This window comes from Ambystoma mexicanum, chromosome 11 (genome assembly GCF_040938575.1).
Source record: "Ambystoma mexicanum isolate Mex_15411 chromosome 11, UKY_AmexF1_1, whole genome shotgun sequence".
In the NCBI taxonomy this organism is placed as follows: Eukaryota; Metazoa; Chordata; class Amphibia; order Caudata; family Ambystomatidae; genus Ambystoma; species Ambystoma mexicanum.
This window is the reverse complement of record NC_090934.1, coordinates 856,862,741-856,887,502: the sequence shown is the minus strand read 5'-3', so window position 1 is coordinate 856,887,502 and position 24,762 is coordinate 856,862,741. Positions and strand designations below refer to the sequence as shown.

Below are 24,762 nucleotides of genomic sequence, written 5' to 3'. Positions count from 1 at the left end.
AACAGAAAAGGTCGCGCGCGGGATTACGGCACCATACATGTCCCAATCCTAGACAAATAGCGTGACACGATACTATGCATACTTTACGGAAATAATATGTAACACTCGGTCCCATAGTTTGAAGGGGATCAAGAAGGCTCGGTGTGTTAATGGTGACATGGCCGACTCATCCTTTTGTCGTGAAATGGGAATGAGTTTATAGCCATACCGCCTGTTATTTACAGCCCTGCCAATTTCCACACTCTGGCAAGAAGCGCTCTGTAAAAGCGCAGTGTTATTGGATCAGGTGCCCGCCTGGGGTGGTGATGTCGCGCCGCCCTCTCAGGTGCTGGCAGTGACAGGACGTCCGCCCGCGCCCCAGGCTCCGCGGCGTGCAGTTACGGCGTCCGCCAGCAGTGCGCGCAGCATCCTGATGCGAGCGATGTGCGAGGCAGCACAGCGGGCATCGCGCAGTCCCTGGCGCACCGGGCGAGGCGGCACCACGGACAGAGCGCAGAGGGAGACCCGTTGCGCCACAGTGCCCCGCCCAAGCACCCACAGCAACCAACTGCACACCTGACAGCAGAGCCGAGCGAGCGCCAGCCACCCTCAGATCCCCGCTAAAATGGAGGACTGAGGAGCACCCCCCCGGACCCCTCGACAGCACGCTGTGGCCGGCACCAGGCGGGTGTGCGTGCGTGCGGTCATCTCCCGAGGACACGGCGCTCTCGCACCCCCTCCCGAACCTCTGCCCAGGACCTGTTGGACGTGTTTTGGAGTTCCTCGGTAGATCGCTGATCCGTTCCTGGAGGTGGCACCTGTTTGTCGCGGGAGGAAAGGGGCCGTGCAGCGGGGAGTGGAGAGATCCGTGCGGGCAGGTGCACTGAGGCGGTGGAGAACCGTGGCACCCCGGGCACCGGCAGAGCGCTGCGGCGACTGAGAGCAGCGCGCCCGGAAGAAAGCCTACACCTTTTTATTATGTGTGTGTTTCTGTATGCGCCGCTCACTCTCTGCTGGGAGCATCCAACGCAGCGATAGGCGAGGGGGCACCTGGATGACGGAGAGCCCTGCCCTCTGAGAACCTGTACACGGAAATCTGTGCCCCCAGGAGCAGCACCGCGGGGAGCGGTGCCTCAGCAGAGCCGTGCTCACGGACGCGGACACCTCCCGCGGACAGAAGGGCAAGTCTTGCAACGTGCCAACAAAAACCGCAACCTGGGAAAGTGAGGAGTTGGTCCCCGTAGGAGAGGAGCCAGACAGGCGGGAAGATGTACATTAACCAGGAGACCACCAGTAGCAAAGGTAGGAGAGACCCTGCAAGTCCGATGTTTTCTGTGCGTGTGACTTGACACCATAGGCGCCGTGCATTCAACCATGCCCTGAAACACCTAGAACCTTCGCACCCACCTGCGTCCTAAGGCCCTGGGATCCTGTACCATAAGACCATTCCCCCGTGTCCTGGGACCTTCGGGGTTGTGCACCATAGGGGCGTCGGTTCACCTGCGCCCTCGGAGCGTAGAGGCATGTGTACCCTTCTATACCTTAAGACCCTGTGTGCTCGAGCACCTCCGTGTGTGTGTCCTCAGTACCTAGGGGTGGGTGCACCCACCTGTACCATGATACAGCAGGGGGTGTGATGCCACGCACCTGTGTCCCGAAACCCTAAGGGTCTGTCCTTGGCACTAAGGGGATGTGGTTCTTGGGGGCTGGGGGCCAACCTGCGTCCCGAGACCCCTGAGGCTTTGTTCCGTACCCGTGAGGATGTTCGGCTGTACTCTCACCCATGTCCCGGCAGGATAGCTCAGCGGCAACGTGCTCGCCTCGGAAGCAACAAGCACGGAGCGACACAGGTTCGATCCCCGGGGCCACAATTAGAAACCTCTGGGTATCAAGTGCGTTATGTGGGATGTGCTCACACTTCCTGAGTCCGTGGGTAGGTCGTTCACCAATCCGGGCCTTCAGACCCTGGATAGCTGTACACCAGCGTTATCCCGAGGCATTTGGGGGACTGTTGATTTCCCTGTATCCTGACGCTGTGTGTGCCCAGCACCCACCTTTACTGCCCACAGACCACATGGGGTCCCCGTCCTATCTTTTGTTCTCCTTTGGAGCCTATGTATCCCACCCGTTCCGGTTGCGTTCTTGTTCGCCAACCTTCAAACTGCATAGGTCTGAGCGCGCACAGCAATATCCTGGGGCACTGTGGGGGCGTGTCATCCGCTCCACCTGAACCCCGAGTCCATAGGCGGCTGGTCTGCAATCTGAGCCCCGAGATCCTAGTAGCTGTCTCCTGAACCCGGAGGAGACCGCCACACTCATCTTTGGATTTCCGAATCCTCCATGTCCCGCCTGGCGCCGTGATCTACCGGCGCTCTGATGCCCTGGGGGGTGGGTAGCCCCTGTGTCCTGTGTCCCGAGACGTGGGTGGGATACACGCCCACATGCACCCCAAGATCTCCAGAGGGCTCGCGGGCCGCATGTGTCCTGGGGCCCTGGGCTGGTTCTACACCCACTTGTGTAATGAGGAGGAAGTAAGAGCGCGCACCCATACCCTGCAGTCCTTGGCATGGGGGCACGCGCTCCCGTACTTGTATTTCTGAGACCCTGGCTGGGCTGAGCTGGTGAGGGGGTGGCTCGTCTTTGTGCCTAGACTTTGGTGGAAGGGGCGCCCATGTCCTGCTATTTCGATGGGGGGCGGGTAGGGGGGGCGCTGTACACTCGCACGTTTCCTGGTGCTCCAGAGCCCCAGGAACCTACCTACTTTCTAAGTCCTCGGCGGCGGAACGTGGCATCCACCTGGGTACCCAGACCCCATTGGTGCAGGCCCTGTTTACCCATATATGCACGGAGACTCTGGTGGGCTGCGCAGCCCCCATGCACTCTACGATACGGGGGTATGCGTCTCCACCTCATATCTGAGACCTGGGGGCAGGGGGTGGGGGGGTCGGCGTCATCCTGGTGAGACCTCAGACCATGTGCTATACCCACATCACCCGGCTCTGAGCTTTAATGGGCACCTGGCATAGCACACAGGGTATCTGGGGTCATGGGGGCTATGCTACCCTTCCATTTTCACCCAAACGATGCCAGGAAACCCATCACTAAATCGAACAGGAGCTTCTTGGGTTCCAGAGGGATGGGGGGGGGGTTACTGACAAACGTTATGCTATAACATGGGCACCCTCTGCCGCTAAAGGCCCCCAGCCGCCCCCGGACTCTCTTGGTTGGCATAATCACCCATCTAAGGAGGGGCGGGCACCAGGGGAGACACATCCCAAGGGAACACCTGTGACTGCCTGCCTACCCCGCCCCCATCAGTAGATGTGCGGGAAATGTGCTCAAATAGTCCAGAGAAACAAACCCACATTGCAAACCCCAAAACCAAGAGGACCCCCTCCTCCTCGCCGCCCCCAGGAGGGCATCGGACGTGTGCGCGATGCAGCCCCTAGGCATGGCCTTTGGCACAGCCTATAATCCCCATGAAGGTCCTTCCCCAAGTGCCACTGGTGCCAGTCTTGCCACCTAACCTTGGGTACGTCAGGACACGCTTGTGCCTTCCTCGCGGACAGCCTGGCTTTCCTCCCCCCGTGTACTGGGCAGCCTAAAGGCAAAGTGAAGCATTGCCGGCCAGAGAAAAAACATAAAGCACAGCACGAATGTGATGGATTGGAAACGAGGACACAATGCTGCCTATTGAACGGCCGATCACATTCAGGAGACACAATGCTCCCCGTCCAAGGGCTGCGGGCGAGTTCAGGAGCACACAGCACGCCACCGTGCACGGCTGCAGGCATCTTCAGAGACACGCATCAGCATCACACCACCGCGAGGCTGCAGGCATCTGCAGGGGCACACTCCACACCACCAAGTAAGGCAGGGGGCATGCTCAGGAACACTGGCCACACACCACCGTGCAAGGCTGCAGGCATCTCCAGGGACATGCATCGGCATCACACCACCGCGAGGCTGCAGGCATCTACAGGGACACACCACCAAGTGAGGTAGGGGGCATGCTCAGGAACACTGGCCACACCACCTTGCAAGCCTGCCAGCATCTTCTGGAACACTCAGCACACCACCGTGAGGCTGCAGGCATCTACAGGGACACACTCCACACCATCAAGTAAGGCAAGGGGCATCCTCAGGAACACTCACCACACCACCCTGCAAGGCTGCGGGCACCTACAGAGATAGACTCCACACCACCAAGTAAGGCAAGGGGCATGCTCAGGAACATTCACCACACCACCTTGCAAGGCTATATCTCAGGAACACTCACCACACCACCTGTAAGGCTGCGGGCATCTTCAGGAACACTCACCACACCACCTTGCAATGCTATGGGCATCTCCTGAACACTCACCACACCACCGCGAGGCTGCAGGCATCTACAGGGACACACTCCACACCACCAAGTAAGGCAAGGGGCATCCTCAGGAACACTCACCACACCACCGTGCAAGCCTGCCGGCATCTTCAGGGACACGCATCACACCACCGCAAGGCTTCAGGCATCTACACTGACACACTCCACACCACCAAGTAAGGCAGGGGGCATGCTCAGAAACACTCACCACACCACCTTGCAAGGCTGCGGGCATCTCCACGAGCACTCGCCGCTCCACCAAGTAAGACAGGGGGCATGCTCAGGAACACACACCCCCCTTGCAAGGCTATGGGCATCTTCGGTGACACACATCACACCTCCGCGAGGCTGCAGGTATCTTCAGGGGGGACACCACACCACCAAGTAAGGCAGGGGGCATGTTAAGGAACACTCACCACACCACCGTGCAGGACCGCAGGCACGTTCAGGAAAATTCACTGCTCCATAGTCCACGGCTGCATTCTTCTTCGAGCACACACCACCAGGTGAGGCAGCGGGCATGTTCAGGAATATTCACCACACCATGATGAAAGGCTCCACCATTTTCAGCAACAGGGCCGAGGTCATGGAGGCGGTTGCCCAGGGCGCCACATTAGCCCCCTGCCATGCCAAGTCCGGTGAGTCTGTTAAGGTCTCCCCCGATCTGGCGTGGTGGGTGAAGGTGCCATATTGAAAGGAAATGAGTCCCGCTCTCGCCAGCGCAGGCACGAGAGCGGGCACATTTCCTTTCAATAGCGCACTGATGCTATCATGTAAACCACCACGTGGCAGCACGTGGCAGCCTTTGAAAGGTTGCCACATGCTGGTTTAGTTTCGGTGTCCTGTTCAAGTGATTCACTCCATGCCCCAGCACGGAAGAAGGGAGTTAGTCACACGAATAGAGCGCGCTGCTGGGGGAGGGCAAGGGCGGGCACTTGTTTTCTTCTCCTAGACCCGGGTGCTGTCAGAGCTAAGGTCCGCCCTTTTCAGGAAGTCTCACCACACAACCGTGCAAGGCTGAGGGCATATTTACAAGCACCCACCACGGCACCGTGCAAGGCTGCAGACTTCTTCAGGGACACTGACCACATCAGCATGCAAGGGTGCAGACATGTTCAGGAACACTCCCCACACCACTGTGCAAGGCTGATGCATCTTACAAACACCCACCACACCACCGTGCAAGGCTACATACTTCGTCAGGGACACTCACCACATCACCATGCAAGGATGTGGGCATGTTCAGGAACACTCCCCACACCACTGTGCAAGGCTGAGGGCATTTTACAAACACCCCCACACCGCCGTGCAAGGCTGCAGACTTCGTCAGGGACACTCACCACATCACCATGCAAGGATGTGGGCATGTTCAGGAACACTCCCCACACCACTGTGCACGGCTGAGGGCATCTTTACAAACACTCACCACACCACTGTGCAAGGCTGCTGGCATCTTCAGGAACACCCACTACATCAGTGTGAAAGGCTGCAAGCTTCTTTAAAAACCCTCATCACACCACCATGCAAAGCTGCTGGCTTCCTGAGGAACACTCACCACCGTGCAAGGCTGCGGGTATCTTCACAAACACTCACCACATCACCATACAAGGATTCGGGCATGTTCAGGAGCACTCACCACACCGTAGTGCAATGCTGTGCTATATGCAGGAACCCTCACCATACCACAGTGCAAGGCTTCTGGCATCTTCAGGAACACTCACCACATCACTGTGAAAGGCTGCAGGCTTCTTTCCGAACTCTCACCACAACACCATGCAAAGCTGCTGGCTTCCCGAGGAACACTCACCACCGTGCAAGGCTGCAGGCATCTACAGGAGCCCTCACCACGCCATAGTGCAAGGCTGTGCCATCTACATCAGCACTCACCACACCCCAGTGCAAGGATGCAGGCATCTACATGAGCATTCACCACACCCCAGTGCAAGGCTGCAGGCTTCTTCCCGAACCCTCACCACACCACCATGCAAAGCAGCTGGCTTCCTGAGGAACACTCACCACCGCGCAATGCTGCGGGTATCTTCACAAACACTCACCACATCACCATACAAGGATGTGGGCATGTTCAGGAACTCTCACCACACCCCAGTGCAAGGCTGCAGGCATCTACATGAGCACTCACCGCACCCCAGTGCAAGGCTGCAGGCATGTTCAGGACAGGAACACTCATTGCACTACCTGCAAGGCCAAGGGTATCTTTAAGAACACTCATCACACCACCGTGCAAAGTTGCTAGCTTCCTCAGGAACACTCACCACTGTGCAAGGCTGTGGGTATCTTCACAAACACTCACCACATCACCATACAAGGATGTGGGCATGTTCAGGAACTCTCACCACACCCCAGTGCAAGGCTGCAGGCATCTACATGAGCACTCACCGCACCCCAGTGCAAGGCTGCAGGCATGTTCAGGACAGGAACACTCATTGCACTACCTGCAAGGCCAAGGGTATCTTTAAGAACACTCATCACACCACTGTGCAAAGTTGCTGGCTTCCTCAGGAACACTCACCACTGTGTAAGGCTGTGGGTATCTTCACAAACACTCACCACATCACCATACAAGGATGTGGGCATGTTCAGGAACTCTCACCACACCCCAGTGCAAGGCTGCAGGCATCTACATGAGCACTCACCGCACCCCAGTGCAAGGCTGCAGGCATGTTCAGGACAGGAACACTCATTGCACTACCTGCAAGGCCAAGGGTATCTTTAAGAACACTCATCACACCACCGTGCAAAGTTGCTAGCTTCCTCAGGAACACTCACCACTGTGCAAGGCTGTGGGTATCTTCACAAACACTCACCACATCACCATACAAGGATGTGGGCATGTTCAGGAACTCTCACCACACCCCAGTGCAAGGCTGCAGGCATCTACATGAGCACTCACCGCACCCCAGTGCAAGGCTGCAGGCATGTTCAGGACAGGAACACTCATTGCACTACCTGCAAGGCCAAGGGTATCTTTAAGAACACTCATCACACCACCGTGCAAAGTTGCTGGCTTCCTCAGGAACACTCACCACTGTGCAAGGCTGTGGGTATCTTCACAAACACTCACCACATCACCATACAAGGATGTGGGCATGTTCAGGAACTCTCACCACACCCCAGTGCAAGGCTGCAGGCATCTACATGAGCACTCACCGCACCCCAGTGCAAGGCTGCAGGCATGTTCAGGACAGGAACACTCATTGCACTACCTGCAAGGCCAAGGGTATCTTTAAGAACACTCATCACACCACCGTGCAAAGTTGCTGGCTTCCTCAGGAACACTCACCACTGTGCAAGGTTGTGGGTATCTTCACAAACACTCACCACATCACCATACAAGGATGTGGGCATGTTCAGGAACTCTCACCACACCCCAGTGCAAGGCTGCCGGCATCTACATGAGCACTCACCACATCCTGATGCAAGGCTGCAGGCATTGGCGGGAACCCTCACCACACCACCGTGAGCTCATCACCAGTACCCTCCGTGAAAGGACATTCAGTAAACGCTGCACGACAGTAGAGAGCATCAGACATCTGCAGGTCGGCTGCACATCCACAAACAACAAGCCGGGAAACCACAAACGGGTGCATGAAATAATAGCCCGGTCCAAAACCTCCTAACCCCTGGAAACGCATGCTTCATCTCCGCTGTGTTACCACGGAGGTGGGCCCACCATTTGGAAATCACTCTTCTAGGCGCTCCAAAGGGAGGAGTCCGGCGCAACCTGGTGGGCTTCGTGACTTCTGCAGAAGCCTCACCAGACATGTTTCAGCCCTGTAGTGCCTCGTGAGTCAGGTGCAGCTTGAGCCAAGGCCGGCGCTAGGACCATGCGACACCTCCCACTCCCCGGGAAAGTGATCGGAACACAATCTCGCGCTTCTTAAGAGTGCACTTTTTCTAACCAAAGCCACGGTGCTCGCCTTAAACCTAACTATATGGGGAAAGCCAACCCCTCTCAAAGCTATTCAACAATCATTGACGTGTTTTGGACTCGCCAAAGGGAGGCGGCCTACATACACTGAGAACAATGAAGCTTCCTGGCAGCTTGATACGGGCCCTCCTCGGCGAGCCGGGGACCACGTGCAATGCGCGAGCACGTGGCTATTACCTGCATCCCGTGTAGTGCCCTCACACGTTTACGCATCATGGAGGCCTCTGCAGACCCTTGCACGAGGAAGAGAAAGCTTTCCTGCACCTGGCACTCAGGCCCTCAGTGCCGCTAACAACGGAACCCTGCGCAAACCAATCCAGCTCCCCCTGCCCTTGCACCCACCGCCAAACGTGCGCGCACCGGCCAGCGTGTGTTGGCCCATTGGCCTGTGACTGGTCCCCCGTAATGTTCCCGCCTCCTCGGAACCACTGGCAGTGGGCGTGCGCGCGCCACTGAGTTCAGCTGCGGGTGCTGCAGTGGAAAGTGAGTGCTCTGGTCTAGTGGGTTGTGCGCATGCTGTGTGCGGGGTATGGGGAGCGGTCTCTGATCCGTCGGGGGTCCGCATTCCTCTGGTGGGGGGCATGTTAGGGGGGCTGTTGGCACGGTGCGCAGGCGTCTTGGTGCTTGCAGGATAATCTGTGAACTGCTGCTAGTCATCAGTGTGGGGTCGTGTAGAGGGGGACGCTGAATTCCCCGTGCCGTCATGCTTTGCGGCAGTAGAGAAGGCTCTGCATCCTGACGGGGCACGTGGTGGGTGCTTGTTGAGGGTGCTGCCGGGTTCCTCGTCTGTGTGGGCTCTGTACCCTGTGTAGAGGTGCACTGCGGGCATGCTATTGGGCATGCAAGGGCAAAATATGCATGGATGCACAGGCGCCCCCAAAGCCCCGCCCCCGCCATTCACAGCTTCATAGCTGTGGTGTGGGCTCTATTTATCTACTAAATGCCCTCACACTCTGGTGCGAATCTTGCTGCCACACCTCCATCCCACCGTTGCCAGCTTCCCACACTGGCCACCAGCGCCAGCGGATCGCGCCACCTGCCAGCGAGCCACCTCTCTGCGGAGACTGGTGACTCTGAGGACGTTCATCGCGAGCCACCTGTTCACGAGTAAGGGTAGGGGGCAAGAACCCACCAAGTTGAGAGTTCATGCATACCATCATCATTTCGAGGCTCTGAGCCAATGTCAAGTCTTGCTGCAGTATCTATAAGGCAGTCGCCCTCAAGTCCCCCAGCTACCTCACAGAGAAACTCAGCATCTCCGGTGGACAGCGCACCAGCAGAAGCCAGGCCACGTGCAGACTTGAAATGTGCCACTGCAAAAAGGAAAGGACCAGAAAACAAGCCTTCTCTGCCTACACCACAAGACTATAGAACCTCCTCTCCATCAGCATCAGACTCGCCCCTACAAGTCAGAAAAGAACTCAAGACCCACCTCTTCAAGGAGTCTCTCCTCCTCAACACCTAGGCCATCATTTCGCCCCACCCCCTTGCAGGTGTACCCCTCCTCTGTTCTGCTCTGTATCCTAACCCCTACCCCGCTGTACATCTGTTCTGTTGTACCACTGAAAGGTGCTCCGTTTATGCATCTGTAATGTTGTACACCTCTGTAAAGCGCTCTGTTATGTATCTGTAATGTTGTACACCTCTGTAAAGCGCTCTGTTATGTATCTGTAATGTTGTACACCTCTGTAAAGCGCTCTGTTATGTAGCTGTAATGTTGTACACCTCTGTAAAGCGCTCTGGTATGTATCTGTAATGTTGTACACCTCTGTAAAGCGCTCTGTTATGTATCTGTACTGGTGTGTACTGATGTAAAGCGCTCTCGAAGCTAGGCCTGTGCTCATAAATACAATAATATTAATAATATGAAACGGCACTTGTCAAACCCTTCCAAAAAGGATAACACTGTGCTGTCACCTGGGAGAGGACCTATGCCGCTGGGGACAGGGGACACCCCCCACCCCCCAACGATCTAGCCACCGCTCTGGTGTGTCTGGGGGGAGGTGAGGTGCAAATCTCAGCTCGGGACACAGTGCCTAGAAGCGCCGTATTCTTCATTATCACCCTCTGGAAACCCTCCAGTTCCGTAGTCCTTTGAGCCGCTCTATGCACTCATAAGTCTCGGCAGGGGCACGTTGGAAGTGCTTCACATGAGCCGACGCTGGCTGCCAATGGGCGCCCTGTGGGAGTGACAGGCTCTGGACACCTGGCGAACCCTGACCCCAGTCCTTTCTCCTCCAGACAGCGCCTCTCCCTGGCCCGCACTGTCTGTCAGAGCGCCTTTGGTACCCACCACCCTGAGCTCACACCCCCGTCTGTGTTCCTTCCCAAAGCCTGCCACCTTTGCCGGACACACTGTGCTCTGCCCCCCCGTCCTGCCTGTCTCTTCTCCCCTCACTGGAGGTCGGTGCTCCTTCCCGCTACCGGACTCGGCTCCATGCGCGTGTTCCCCGTTGCCCTCTCCTCGCCTGGCCCCTCCGCCTTCAGGCAATGTTGCGTGCCCGTCCTAGTCGGCCCGCCGGCGGTTGGTGCCATAGGGCAGTCGCGAGACCAGGCGCTGCTTGCCAGCTGCACGCAGTCCCGTCATTATTCGCACCTGTCTTCTCGGCCCCTCTCTTTGTCTCTTTGTTACACCTCTGCTTCTTCTCACGGCCGTGCATCTCCAGCTCCCTAGCTCTTCCTCTCCATTTCCCCTTCTCCTCTGACACTCACTTACCTTTCTTCACATTTCCTGTAATTCTCACCCGCTCCCCCTGCGCCCCCCCTCTCCCGGCGGATCTTCACACCTCCTCTCAATCGCCACATCCGACCGTGGCGTCACTAAACATCTCGGCTGCGTTCATTGTTTCCCGTTCCCCATACCCTCGCTCTATCTATTAGTCTCTCCACGCCTCATATCCCCCTCCCCCACGCCCCTTTTGTGTTTTTGCCCATTCATTCTATCGGTATCGTTACCCCCCTGTCCCCCCCCCTTCTTTCCTCCTTACTGTGTTTCCCACCCCACCATTGTTATATTTGTATCACTCCTTCGCCAGCCTCACTTCTCTTTCCATTTTAAACAAATCTGTGCGGTACATTTTTTCCACAGTATTATGTTTTCAACAGCAAGACCCAAGGGTCATTAGAGACATGCATTTGCCTTCTTCTTATCTGGACAACTACCTGTTATGGGAGATTGTCGGCAGTGATTATTTTTTTTTAAAGCCGCAATGATTATAACGTTAATTTCCAGCGAAAGCTGGGATGTTTGTGTTGCTCATTTCCAGTGAAGCTTCTGATGTGTGCGGTTTTCAGTTTCCGGGAAGTCTTCAGTGGTCACAGTCTTCTGTTTCAGGAAAGCTTAGGGTGGTCCTTGTCTTCAGTTTTATGGAAGCCTTGGAAGGTTGGTGGTCTTCAGTTTCAGGCAAGCCTTCAATTGTTATAGTCTTCTGTTTGAGGAAAGCTTAGGGTGGTCCTTGTCTTCAGTTTTATGGAAGCCTTGGAAGGTTGGTGGTCTTCAGTTTCAGGCAAGCCTTCAATTGTTATAGTCTTCTGTTTCAGGAAAGCTTAGGGTGGTCCTTGTCTTCAGTCTTATGGAAGCCTTGGAAGGTTGGTGGTCTTCAGTTTCCGGGAAGTCTTCAGTGGTCACAGTCTTCTGTTTCAGGAAAGCTTAAGGTGGTCCTTATCTTCAGTTTTATGGAAGCCTTGGAAGGTTGGTGGTCTTCAGTTTCAGGCAAGCCTTCAATTGTTATAGTCTTCTGTTTCAGGAAAGCTTAGGGTGGTCCTTGTCTTCAGTTTTATGGAAGCCTGGGAAGGTTGGTGGTCTTCAGTTTCAGGCAAGCCTTCAATTGTTATAGTCTTCTGTTTCAGGAAAGCTTAGGGTGGTCCTTGTCTTCAGTTTTATGGAAGCCTTGGAAGGTTGGTGGTCTTCAGTTTCCGGGAAGTCTTCAGTGGTCACAGTCTTCTGTTTCAGGAAAGCTTAAGGTGGTCCTTATCTTCAGTTTTATGGAAGCCTTGGAAGGTTGGTGGTCTTCAGTTTCAGGCAAGCCTTCAATTGTTATAGTTTTCTGTTTCAGGAAAGCTTAGGGTGGTCCTGTCTTCAGTTTTATGGAAGCCTTGGAAGGTTGGTGGTCTTCAGTTTCCGGGAAGTCTTCAGTGGTCACAATCTTCTGTTTCAGGAAAGCTTAGGGTGGTCCTTGTCTTCAGTTTTATGGAAGCCTGGGAAGATTGGTGGTCTTCAGTTTCAGGCAAGCCTTCAATTGTTATAGTCTTCTGTTTCAGGAAAGCTTAGGGTGGGCCTTATCTTCAGTTGTATGGAAGCCTTGGAAGGTTGGTGGTCTTCAGTTTCAGGCAAGCCTTCAATTGTTATAGTCTTCTGTTTCAGCAAAGCTTAGGGTGGTCCTGTCTTCAGTTTTATGGAAGCCTTGGAAGGTTGGTGGTCTTCAGTTTCCGGGAAGTCTTCAGTGGTCACAATCTTTTGTTTCAGGAAAGCTTAGGGTGGTCCTTGTCTTCAGTTTTATGGAAGCCTTGGAAGGTTGGTGGTCTTCAGTTTCAGGCAAGCCTTCAATTGTTATAGTCTTCAGTTTCAGGAAAGCTTAGGGTGGTCCTTATCTTCAGTTTTATGGAAGCCTTGGAAGGTTGGTGGTCTTCAGTTTCAGGGAAGCCTTCAATTGTTATAGTCTTCTGTTTCAGGAAAGCTTAGGATGGTCATTGCCTTCAGTTTTATGGAAGCCTGGTGTAGTTGTGTTCTTCAGTTTCAGAGCAGCCTTCAATAGTCATGGTCTTCTGTTTCAGGAAAGCCTTTAATGATCATGGTCTTCTGTTTCAAGAAAGCCTTTGGTGGTCCTTGGCTTCAGTTTCAGGGTAGTCTTTGAAGGTTGGCGGTCTCCAGTTTCAGGGAAGCAATCAATGGCCACTCCCTTCTGTTTCATCAACGTCTTGTGTGGTTGGGTTCTTCAGATTCATGCAAGCCTTTAAACGTTGTGGTCTTCAGTTTCAAGCAAACCTTGGATAGTTGTGGTCTTCAGTGTCAGGGGCACCTGTGACAAATCAACGTCCAGGGCACTAGTGGTCCAGGGATGAATGTCGGTTTCTAAAACATCAATCAGCCCCACACCTCTCGTGCACCAGAAGGGATCCAAACAGAGTGGAATCAGAAGCAAATTATAAACCTCCTTGTCCAATTTTGGTAACGTGGACGGAAAGGCAGGCTTATCTCTGAAAAAGGTTGTGGATCGTTGGTTAGTTGCAACACAGTGAAAATACAATTATTACCCAGTGATAAAAGGGACTGTCCAGCCAAGGTATAAAAATATCTACTTTTTTATTATCACTACAGACAGTTCTGGCACACTACGAAATACTGCCCACCCTGTAACAGAATGCAGAGGACAGACAGTTTCAAGAAGGAAAAGGGATGCACTCTGGATACTGACAGGATGGTAGTCGTTATAGTAATTAATCGCAATAGTTCAAGGATACTTGTTTCAGCACAAGGGCAAAAATTAATTGAAAAATGACTCTAGGCCCTTCACAAAAGGATCAATGGGACAGAATCACAATGTACCTTGTGCTTGCAGGAGTTCTTTGTGCTCGACAAGGTCGAGATGGTTTCAACGCGCTTTGCAGCTTCTGTGACAGAGTTCAAGACAGGAGACAGCTGCGGGTATCATGCGGTAGGCAGTTCGGCGAGCGAAGCTGGATGGATGGCTGCAGGCCGGCCTACATGGGGGTTCCGGGTCAGGAATTGTTGTCTCAGTGCTGGTCAGTGGTTCTGAAGCAGTGGTCGAGGCATCTTGGATGACTTTAGCGACTGCTGCGGTGCAGTCGGCTGCAGATCGAGGGCCTTGACTGGCTCGAAAATGGGCATGAAGGCCGTCATCAGTAGATGCTCATCGATGCACTTCTCCTAGCTTCTTCAATGGGCTTGCGTCGTCTTTTAAGGCGGATGACCCAACACTGAGCAGTGTGTAGCAGGCAGCTGCCTTGTCCTTGGTTTTTGGTTCAGAGACTCTCTGGCACTTCCCAACTAGGAAGTTTGCTGCAGAGCCTAGCAGGGGATGCTGTGTGCTGACCGGGTACTGGTTCTGGAGCTGCTGTGTGGTACTCTGGATTTGGTATCTCCCTCTGTTCCATGGGAGATGTTTAGGGGAGGGATCTTGCTTCCCTCTTGGAGGTCCTGGCCTTCCTTCACTGGCGGAAGATGAAATGTAGACTGTACCTTCAGCCAGTGTCGAATGCTGAGCTCTTCTTTCTGCTTCTGGTGAAGCCTTCAAATCATCTGCCAAAAAATTGTCTCAGCCTTCTTTTAAAGCCAAAGGGACCACAGGGATTGGTGTAGGCTAAGCCTACCTTAATGAAGCAATCCTGGTTCCCCACCAACAATCTCTTGTATGCATGAGGTCAAAACCAGAGTGCTTTGCAAAAGAAAACGTAAAGGGGTGAAAACATGTAATACTAAGTCCCACCCATCTTCCTGTTTGTTGTGGATCAAAGGGTCCCTCTGGTTAATGGAGCTCTCTGTGGTTTCGGATTAAAGCAGCAGGTCTCCCTTGAAGCTGCAGTGAGACCAGACTTTCTGGCTCCGTCAAACCACATACCCGTTCCTTCTGAATGGGGTTCCCCGTGGGGATGACTACTGTAAACACATAGTCCCAGACATGGCATTTCACTGTCAATCGATACTGAGGGTGGGAGCTGGCTTCAGGGTGACACAGTGCACATGAAAGGTTGTTGGGGTGTCCTGCCTCCTTTGTTAGCCTCTGCAGCCAGGCCCCATGTGAGCCCGTTTGAATTACCCTGTGAATAGTATGCAAAACTGCTGCCACAAGCTCCATGGCTCAACAAATGGACAGGACGGATCCACAGAGCATTTGTCAGTTAATCGGGCTGGTCATGGCAGGGGGAAAGTTTGGCCATCACCCTTCTCAGGATGGATTGTGTACTCCACCTCTCAGGTCCAAACTAAATATGACAGGGGGACTGTGCCTGCAGGCTGTGTCCACCCTGAGTAAACAAGTCTATGCATATGTTGTGCGATGAGCATAGGAAAATGTGTGTGGATTAGCCCCACACATTTTCCGGGGGTCGATCTACCATCATTCAATTTCATTTAAAATTTCATAAAACCCATGCCAGCGCACACTTACTGTGCATGTTGTTGAATTCCTCACAACACCTTCTTTGGTCAAGGCTTTCAGTTTCAGGGAATCCTTGGGTGGTTATGGTCTTCCATTTCAGGGATGCCTTCGATCATGGTGTTCTGTTTCAAGAAAGCCATGGTGCTCCTTGTCTTCATTTTAAGGGCAGTCTTGGAGGTTGATGGTCTTTAGTTTCAGGGATCCATGCAATGGTCATTGCCTTCTGATTCAGGGAAGCCTTGGGTGGTTGTGGTCTTCAGTTTCTTCAAATCCATCAATTATCATGGTCTTCAGTTTCAGGGAAGCCTACAATAGTCATGATCTTTGGTTTCAGGAACACCTTGCAAGGTCATAGTCTTCTGTTTCAGGAATGTCTTGGGTGGTCCTTGTATTCAGTTTCAGGGTAGTCATGAAATCATTCAATGGTCATTGCCTTCTGTTTCATGGAAGCCTTGTATGGATGTGGTCTTCAGTTGCAGGGAAGTCTAAAACAATTGTGGAGTGGTCTTCATTTTCAGGAAAGCATTACAAAGTTGTGGTCTTCAATGTCAGGCAAGCTTTGGATAGTTGTGGTTTTAGGTTTCAGGGACACGTTCTATGGTTAAGGCCTTCAGTTTCAGGGAATCCGTGGCTAGTCATGGTCTTCAGTTTCTGGACGCCTTCAATGGTCATCAACTTCAGCTTATGGGAAGCTATCTATGGCCATCATCTTATTTACACAGCAAGAACATTAGACGGAAGGAGATAGGAGAGGGGAGGTTGGGGATGGCTCTGGAAACTGGGAGAAAGATGACTTCAATTTTGGAGGAGTTCAGCATTAGTCACAGGAGAGCCATCCAGCGATGAAGTGCAGTGGGATAGTTGGTAATCCATGTTGGCATGACTGGGTTGAAGGATGAAAAGGAGAAACATATTTTGAATGTCATCAGCAAAACAGTGATAAGAAGAAGATAATGAAAGCCAATAGGTGAAATAAGGCTTTCTAGGCCAGAGGTATAGAGAGTGAAGAGCAGAGGTCCAATGACTTATTCTTGAGAGACACTGCTAGGGGGTACCCAGGGTATTTTAAAGTAACAACCTTCCAGGTAGGAGGCATTCCAGTTAAGAGCCGATTTTTTAAACTCAAGTTCTTGAGAGTGATGATGAGAGAGGATTGGTTAATAGTATGGAAAGTTGTAGAGGGGTCTAAAAGGATGAGTATATAAGAGAGGTTGGAGTGGTGAGCATCAGAGAGAAAGTTGGAGACATGCCTGAGTGCCATCTTAGTGAAGTATTTACTAATGAAGCCAGATTGAATAGGATCTCCATGGCCATTATCCTCGAGGTTCTTATTCATCCAGTTGAAAACCACCTGCTCGTGGACCTTTGAATAATAGGGAAGAAGGGAAACTGAGCAATAGTTTGCTGGGATCTTTAGGTCAGCGAAGGACTTCTTCAAAACAAAAGTGGTAGGGTAGTTGCAAATTTGAAGGAGGCAGGGAAGAGTCCAGCAGTGAGAGGGTAAATAGCTGAGGCAGATACGGCAGGTGATAGGCCATTTGAGGAACAAACACATCAATACAAGCAGAGGATATTTGACGCTGTGAAGGATGGGTGATAATTGGTAGGACAGGTAGGGGGGAAGTAGTTGAGAGTAAAAGAGGGAACAGTGAGGAACAGAAGGATGGTGGGGAGATAGAAGGTCTGAGAGTGTTGCACATTTAAGAGGAAAAGTAGTGAGCAAAGTCAGAGCAAGTCATTAACAGAGAGCAAAGTCATTAACAGAGAGGGAGGAGGTGATGGATATTGGCTGGAATGTTTGTCAGTCATTACATGGTTTTACATACATGACATAATGTGATTAAAATCCATCTGCATACTATATTAATTTCCAAAAGTGAGGAGATCCGTGCTCACAACCTCATACAATTATTGTTAAATCCTGATACTTAACTGGGGATTGGGGACTATAACTTCTTTCTTAGCAACCAAGACATATGGATATATTGTGCAGTTGCAAAGACAACATGGTATTGAAGATTATGTTGCAGGTACTTCATAGCTGAACCTGTATCCCTGCCTCTTTTAGTAGTGGTTTCTGATACAGGCACCGGAGGTACTTTGTCTTTTCACAAGGCAACATGAAATGCAACATAGACTCCCTTGCCGTCCCACACATTAAACACTGATCCAACTTCCATTAATTCCAATATTGTGTGAAGGTGCAACCGGGAGAATTCCAACTCTCAATCTCATATATAAAGATTTTTCAAGCGGTGGAGAAATTATGTCCAAATAGCATTTTTTATCAAACAAGTTCAATGCGAGCTATCCCGGGCCAAATTCAGCTTCATAGCGTCGGCCACAAACAAGTCCCTGGCTCTTTAAATCACTTCACGCTTTATTTCTCTGTTCATTCTGTTGGGCTGACTCTGGGGGTTGTCCCATAAATTGCCTCTTCCCACTCTACTAAGCGTTTTTTTACATTACAAAGCCAATCAATTGATTTCCCTCCGTTCAGAGATATAGCATGGCTTTTTGGGTGGTGGTGGTGATCTTCATTGTTTGAGAAGTCTTTAATAGGCATGGTCTTCAGTTTTAGAGAAGCCTTGAATGGTCATCGTCTTCAGCTGTAGTGAAGTATTGGGTGGTGGTGGTCTTAAATTTCAGAAAAGTCTTGAATTGGCATGGTCTTCAGTTTTAGTGAAGCATTGGGTGGTGGTTTTGAGTTTTAGAGAAGCCTTGGATGGCCATGGTCTTCAGTTTTAGAGACGCATTGGGTGGTGGTGTTCAGTTTTAGAGAAGCCTTGGATGGCCATGGTCTTCAGTTTTAGAGACGCATTGGGTGGTGGTGTTCAGTTTTAGAGAAGCCTTGGATGGCCATGGTCTTCAGTTTTAGAGACGCATTGGGTGGTGGTGTTCAGTTTTAGTGAAGCATTGGGTGGTGGTGTTCAGTTTTAGTGAAGCATAGGGTGGTGGTGTTCAGTTTCAGAGAGGCCTTGAATGGGCATGGTCTTCATTTTTAGTGAAGCATTGGCTGGTGGTTTTCAGTTTTAGAGAAACATTGGGTGGTGGTGTTCAGTTTTAGAGAAGCTTCGGGTGGTGGTGTTCAGTTTTAGAGAAATATTGGGTGGTGATGATTTTCAGTTTCTCTGAAACGATCACTGGCTGTGATTGTCAGCTTCAGTCAAAGCTTTCATAGTTTTAACTTTCAGTGAAGACTTTAATGGTTTTGAGAGGCAATTTCGTTGAAGGTTCTGATGTTTGTGATGCAGAGTTTCATTTTGTCTTCCGATGCTGACGTTCTGAGGCACCCCAATGTTGAATTGTATTGAAACCTTGTGATTGCTCGATTTTGTGAATCTTTTAGTGTCCATAATTTGCTGTGTAAGTGAAGTCATCGATTGTTGTGTGATTTTCAGTTTCACTGTGTCTGTTCTTGGACATACACGCCTATTAGCCAAATTGCAACATTGATGTGATACAAGCCTTGCATCAAGATACATCTAAAAGAGGGATGGAGATTTACCAGTAGTATTGGAGCCCAAATCCTCATCACGGTTCTTTCTGAAAAAACAAAAACAAAGTCTATGTTGCCTGGATTAATTACTAAAACTCACAAATAAAACATTAATGTCAAAAGAGGTTTTCAGCATGAAATTTCTGTGGTGCGGCTATCCAGAAGGACTTAGAGATTTGACTTCCCGACCCTTGTTTTGGGAAAAATAAGCCCCTGAGCTCTCCCTAAAAATTAAAGTATCTCTTTAAGTCTTTGGAAACTTTAAAAATACACAGATCAGAAGCGGAATACCAAGCAGTGTACCGCCAAGACAAGCAGACGACCAATCAGTTTTGCAGTAAATGACAGCCACGTCAGATGGGGGAAATTATGTTTTGTTAGTAAATGTTTTGAATTTTTGGCCGAATTCTTAAAGAACAACGCAGTAACAACATAGACATCTATTTACAGAACATATACGAGATTTGGTAATTTTATAATTAAACAATGATTTTTAAATACATACAAATTATTTCTAACTCTAAGAACAGGTAATTGATCACATATACATTCCTTAACCATTGAATGGACCAATCCAATACTTAGGCCAGCAGAGGGCAACCAGTGCCCCTTTAGTTCTGGTGGCCTACAAGTCCATTGATCCCTAGCCAGGTACAAAACAACACTTGGATCATTGGGAATCAGCCCTGCCCCCAAAATTCCTGTTCTTTATTGATGGTACCTCGCTCATCTGCTGAGCTGTCACGAGTAGTGCAGGATGAAGATGATAAAGAGTGTCCGGGGATGTGAGTCCAGCACCTTATTTATTTATTTATTGTTCATTTATGACACGCTTCATACCAGCGAGTGGTTTCTAAGCACGGGATCGGGATTCAGACCTTTGTTGCAGGATTCAAACCTTTGTTGCGCCACGTTGCTCTGCTTCCAAGACAAACACATTGCCCCTGAGCTACCCATCCAGAACAAGTTCTTGGTAAATACTTTTGTAACACATTTATTTATCAGCAGCACTTTTCATATGCGAAATGCCTCGACCATTGGAACTGTGATGGGACATTTCAATTTGAAAACCCCCATATAGACCCACCTACCTAGCAAATCTGTGCCTGTTTCAAGGACAATTAAAATGAGTGCAAAATGAATCCCCTTTTTAATGTTGGCTAATAGGTCACATTAAGGTGCCCCCTATTAACCAAAACTATTTCATTGAACTACATCTGGGGTGAAGGGGAGGGATTACTTCTGAGGAGGGACATACAGCTTGTGTGTGTTGTTTTCTTATTTACCCGCCCGCTGACTGGCCGGACATTCCCAGCATCTACTTGCCCCTCTCTGCCCAAATTACATCCTCTGAGGATCTCTTTGAGCTAGCTCTTTGAAGAGGTGATATCTAACTTAGGGCCACCAGTGTTATTTCTAAGTAGTCTGCTGAGAGTTAATGGCTTATTTCAGCTGTAAATGTACTACCTGTTTAATAGAAATGCCATAGCAAGTATGCCTTAAACCACTTGATGTGTATATACATATGTATTTATTGTACTGAAGCTCTGTTAGAAACAAACATTGCCAAACAGTTCTGGCTTGTTTTTATGTATGATAAACATGTGCCGGGCACTTCAGTGATATTCCCATGTAATTACACCATTCTCCGGCTGTTGCAGCTTAAGGCCAATTTGTAATCATTAGGACAGTTGCTGGCAAATGCCTGTCTCCTGACTTCACAAAAGCCAAAACTGAAATCTTTGTCAGAACTTGTTTAAAGCCCAGTTTATATTCAAGATGTCTACTAGCTTGACATGCAAAAAGGGTTTGATTTTATGTGGATATTCAAATGCTTTTAGCATTGTGCAAAGTAATAGCAAGCTGGAAGTTTGTGACAGACAATCACCGTAGGCAGGTGCCAATGATCACGCTATTTATTGTATTGTGTGTCTTTAAGTCCTGAAAGTATATTGGTGTAAAACAGAGGACATTTTCCAGGCTGGGATTATTTTGCACTCTGGGACTTTTAGTATTTTATTTTGGATGTGGAGTGTAAAGCTACAGCAATTCCCCATATGACCATGCTGCTTTACTTTGATTTTGTACTTTGCGAGCAAACTCGGTAAACTCTGTAAGATAGTATAAGAGTAGTTCTTGAAAGCCAAAACCTAAATATGCCTACCTACTAGAGTTCAGAACACATGCGTTCAAGGGCCTAAATTCAAAAGTGGGTAAAGTCCTATGCTTCACTGCGTAACCAACGTGTGTGACCCTGGGCCAATAATTTAATATCACTCGTGCTTAGCTGCCAAAACTGGAATCTTCGAAGTGATTAAGTTCACACTCTATGAAAAATTATTTTAAGGACAAAATGGCGTCCCATTGTGCCCCGCTTTTGGTGACCCTCAGGGCCATTGACTAGATTTGCATTGCTGTAACATTGGCCACCCCTCAGTCTCATAGCACTTGATTTGATAAGAGTTTCTCTCTCCCCACCAGGAAGTCAGTGCACCAGGGGTTCTCGTGCATCAGATGGACAGCAGCATATTTAGCATGGATTTCTTCCCCTGTTGCTGCCAGTCACCATTATGACCCTGGCGTTAACCATGGCGCTATTAGCACCATGGTTGATGCCGGTATTTTACCAACTCCGCCATGGTGAATGGCCGAATTACCGCCCCATTCCAAGGTTGGCGGGGCGGTAATTCCCCATTCACCATTGGCCCTTCCCCATTCCCATTTTTGCCCCCATAGGGCTCAATGGGAATGGAGAAGGCGGTAATTACGGTGCCGCAAATTGTGGTACCGTAATTACCTCGAAAGTCCCTTTGCGGGTTCCTTCCTTAACGGCTGGTAAAACCAGCCGTTAAGGTCGGGACCTGAAAAGGGACCTCGTAATTAGGCGGTAAGGGTTTAACGGCGCCAACACCTTTTAGGGCGCGTTAACCCCTTACCGCCTGGGTCGTAATGAGGCCCCAAGATTTACTAGGGCCGGCCAGAGCACTGCCTTACAGGAGAATGAGTGAATCTCTTTGCTATGCCATCTGCTATTGAAGCCTGTATGGCACAGCCTCTGCTATTTCAGGGTCTCTTGGTGCTTTATCTGTGAGAAGTGTGATAGGGCAGTAGACTAGGAGCAGAGCGAGGATTAGGGCGAGTTTCTTTTGATGCAACGTTGATGTTTGCCGATCTGAAAAGATAGGGCTCCCCGTGGTGTGTACGTTTCAGACATTTTCTGGGTGGTCCATGTGGCGTTCACATGTTGCTCACATGAATTGCTCGTTTGGGAGTCTGTGCTGTCTGCCAGAGTGGTGTTTAAGGAACATGAGTTGTGATGGTGTTACTGGGGTGGGTTAGTGTGGTCTTTAGGGAAATTTAGTGTAGACATGTGTCTTTGGGCGGTGCGCATTCCATTGTGTTCATTTGTGTTTAGGTGCTGGAGTCGCAAGTTGAGGTGAGTTGCACTTTAGGGTGGGAGGTAGAATGATTTTGAGGTGGTTGTTGCTACGTTAACATGCCCAGCAGACCACCCAATAACAAGGGGCTACCTCCTTTTTCACTATGGCAATATCACCGTTGGTATTATTTATTTCTATTCTAAACATTCTTACCACAGCCTTTTTGACTGGTTATGCTGTATTATGTGGTCCTCGGTAAAGTCATGCTATGGTATGCCATTGAACAAATTTGTGACCCATCCCGTGGGATCCCACGCCCCCCCCCCTCGCCCCTCTGGGTGCACGCTGTCACCCTAAAACACAACAACCGCAGCACCACTCAGGCTTGCTTAGGATTATGGTACAATGCAGCTAAACATACACCATGAACTAGCAACTGATAACACAAACCTCATCACAACCACAGCGTTACTTTGCCGGCAAGAACCAATACAAATATGCATTTTGTCTTTAAATGCTGTCATGTTTAAGGACGAAGTCAGTGGCCCATTGGGCTTTAAATTGCACCATTCAGTGCTAATTTAACGATAGTTCTCATAAAAAATGTCTAGGTGCGAAAACGGGAAGGGGCTCCCCACGCAAGTACGTTTTTCCCACCCACACAATCTCTGAAGGTAATCCCGTCTCACTCAATCAGTTGAAGCACTTTCCCGCCCACCCTCAGGTTTCTGTCTGCTTGTGCCCCCGTCTCTCGCCATTTACTATGTTCCCTAGGGCTGAGGAGGGCTGTAGGCCAAAATATCTCGATGGTCCCATGTTCCCACCACTGACATAGGTTCTCACTTCCTACCAAATCTCACTACTATTGTTTGCTTTTGGGTAGAGCGCAGTAAGCTTTCTTTCTATGGCTTTTCCAGCTGTTGTTGCCAAGCTGCACACAATATTTGTTCATGATGGGCTTTCAGGCATTGGTACTTCAGGATGTGTAAGGTTGAATACACACCAATGCATTCCATCATTTCTCGATTTGGTGTCCCGGACGTTGGAATGTTTTCCCTGTGGAATGTTTACTTTTCACGTAAGTGCACGGCTGTTGTGACTCCACCCACCCTCTATTGTGAATAATCCCAGTGAAGGAAGGCGACGTGAGCAAACCATTGCACACAGATATGCTTTTAAATAACACTTCACAAGCCTTCCCTTTCAGTGACCTAAACCTGGAAGGATTTCGCCATCGCTCCTGGCCCCTCCCGGGTATGTGCATTGAGCATGTTCTTTCCAGTGATACGGTGCTTCTGCACATGATAACTAGGACGAATGAAAACAAACTGCCACCATCTTCGGTTACGAAATGTAGAGGAAAAATGCAAACCCATAGGGCAACAGGCCCAGCACACCTCTGGCAAGAAGAACAAAGTTTTATTTCCAGAAAAATAGAAATGCGCCAGCCAAGCCCTCTGCTGCCACGGAACGTTCTGGCAAAGTTAGTATGACCAACACTTTATGAAGGCACACAGCGTCATCAGTGATGTAAATTACATAAGGTACAACTCCTACTGGCTGGTTGGTGAGACCCTATACATAGGCTACCTGCTCCATAAGGGATTCCAGGCCATTGGTCCCAGCCCTGTCTGTCCATCTTCCTCCACATGGGTTCCTCCTTTCGCATCGTCAGGCATGAAGCTATGACTAATTGGTAATTATGTGAAGAAAAACAATACATGCTCTATCTCTAACCTAATGAGCACCTGGTACTGCAGACAAGGGCTAAGAGGATACTTTGAGGTCATGTCATCGCACACACTAGCTGGCTTCCAGACACATCGGCACCCATCCAAAGCTTTCCACCCTCGTTTTGGCTTCTTTGTTTTACCCCTCCCGGCACCTCGCAGCACAAATCACGTGGCCTATGGTGAAGGCAACTGGTCTCTGCTTTCTGATCTTTGCTGATTGATTGGGGGTTTAACAGTTTTATGGTGAGTGCTCTGGGAATAACTGGTACCTTGGAATGCTGGGGGTCTTGGTTTGGGGGCATCTGGGTGCTATTACTTAGAGCTGGGACAGGGAAGGTTGGATGCTCGTGCCCTCCTTCTCGATGGATCGCTTTTCACAGAGAGCTCTCAACTCCCTCGCGGCTTTGCAAGGTGCATTCCTTCTGGGATACGAATGCTGGCAGCATGAGACAATGAACGGTTTATAAACCTCTGCAGCTCTGGCCTTTCTCACTGGTGCCCATTCTACAACGTATTCCCTATTTTCGCATGCGTACACTTTTTTCCATGTGTGTGGCTTGGGCCACAGCTCTGACTGCAGCGCAACGCTAGGCCTTGATTTCAATGTGGCTGCTACTATCTAAGATGGCATTTACTTCCCAATGTGCCCTAAAGCTAAAACATGTACCACGCTCCCCGAGCCATAGCTCCTGTCGACACCCCCCTCCCTCCTGTAACCTCCCTGAACTCCTACTGCAT

At 50.4% G+C, this 24,762-nt stretch overlaps 1 protein-coding gene across 2 annotated transcripts in view; it reads left to right on the top strand.

The window, feature by feature from the left end:
* Positions 1-309: 309 nt before the first annotated feature.
* Positions 310-24,762, top strand: part of SYT7 (synaptotagmin 7) — a 1,118,786-nt gene continuing 1,094,333 nt past the window's right edge. Inside the window, exon 1 of one of the 2 annotated variants that reach the window (XM_069623883.1) lies at positions 310-1,281. In XM_069623883.1, the coding sequence (XP_069479984.1) occupies positions 1,248-1,281 (34 nt within the window). In that variant the 5' untranslated portion in view covers positions 310-1,247. The remainder of the gene's footprint in view (positions 1,282-24,762) is intronic. The other variant, XM_069623885.1, reaches the window with a different exon arrangement.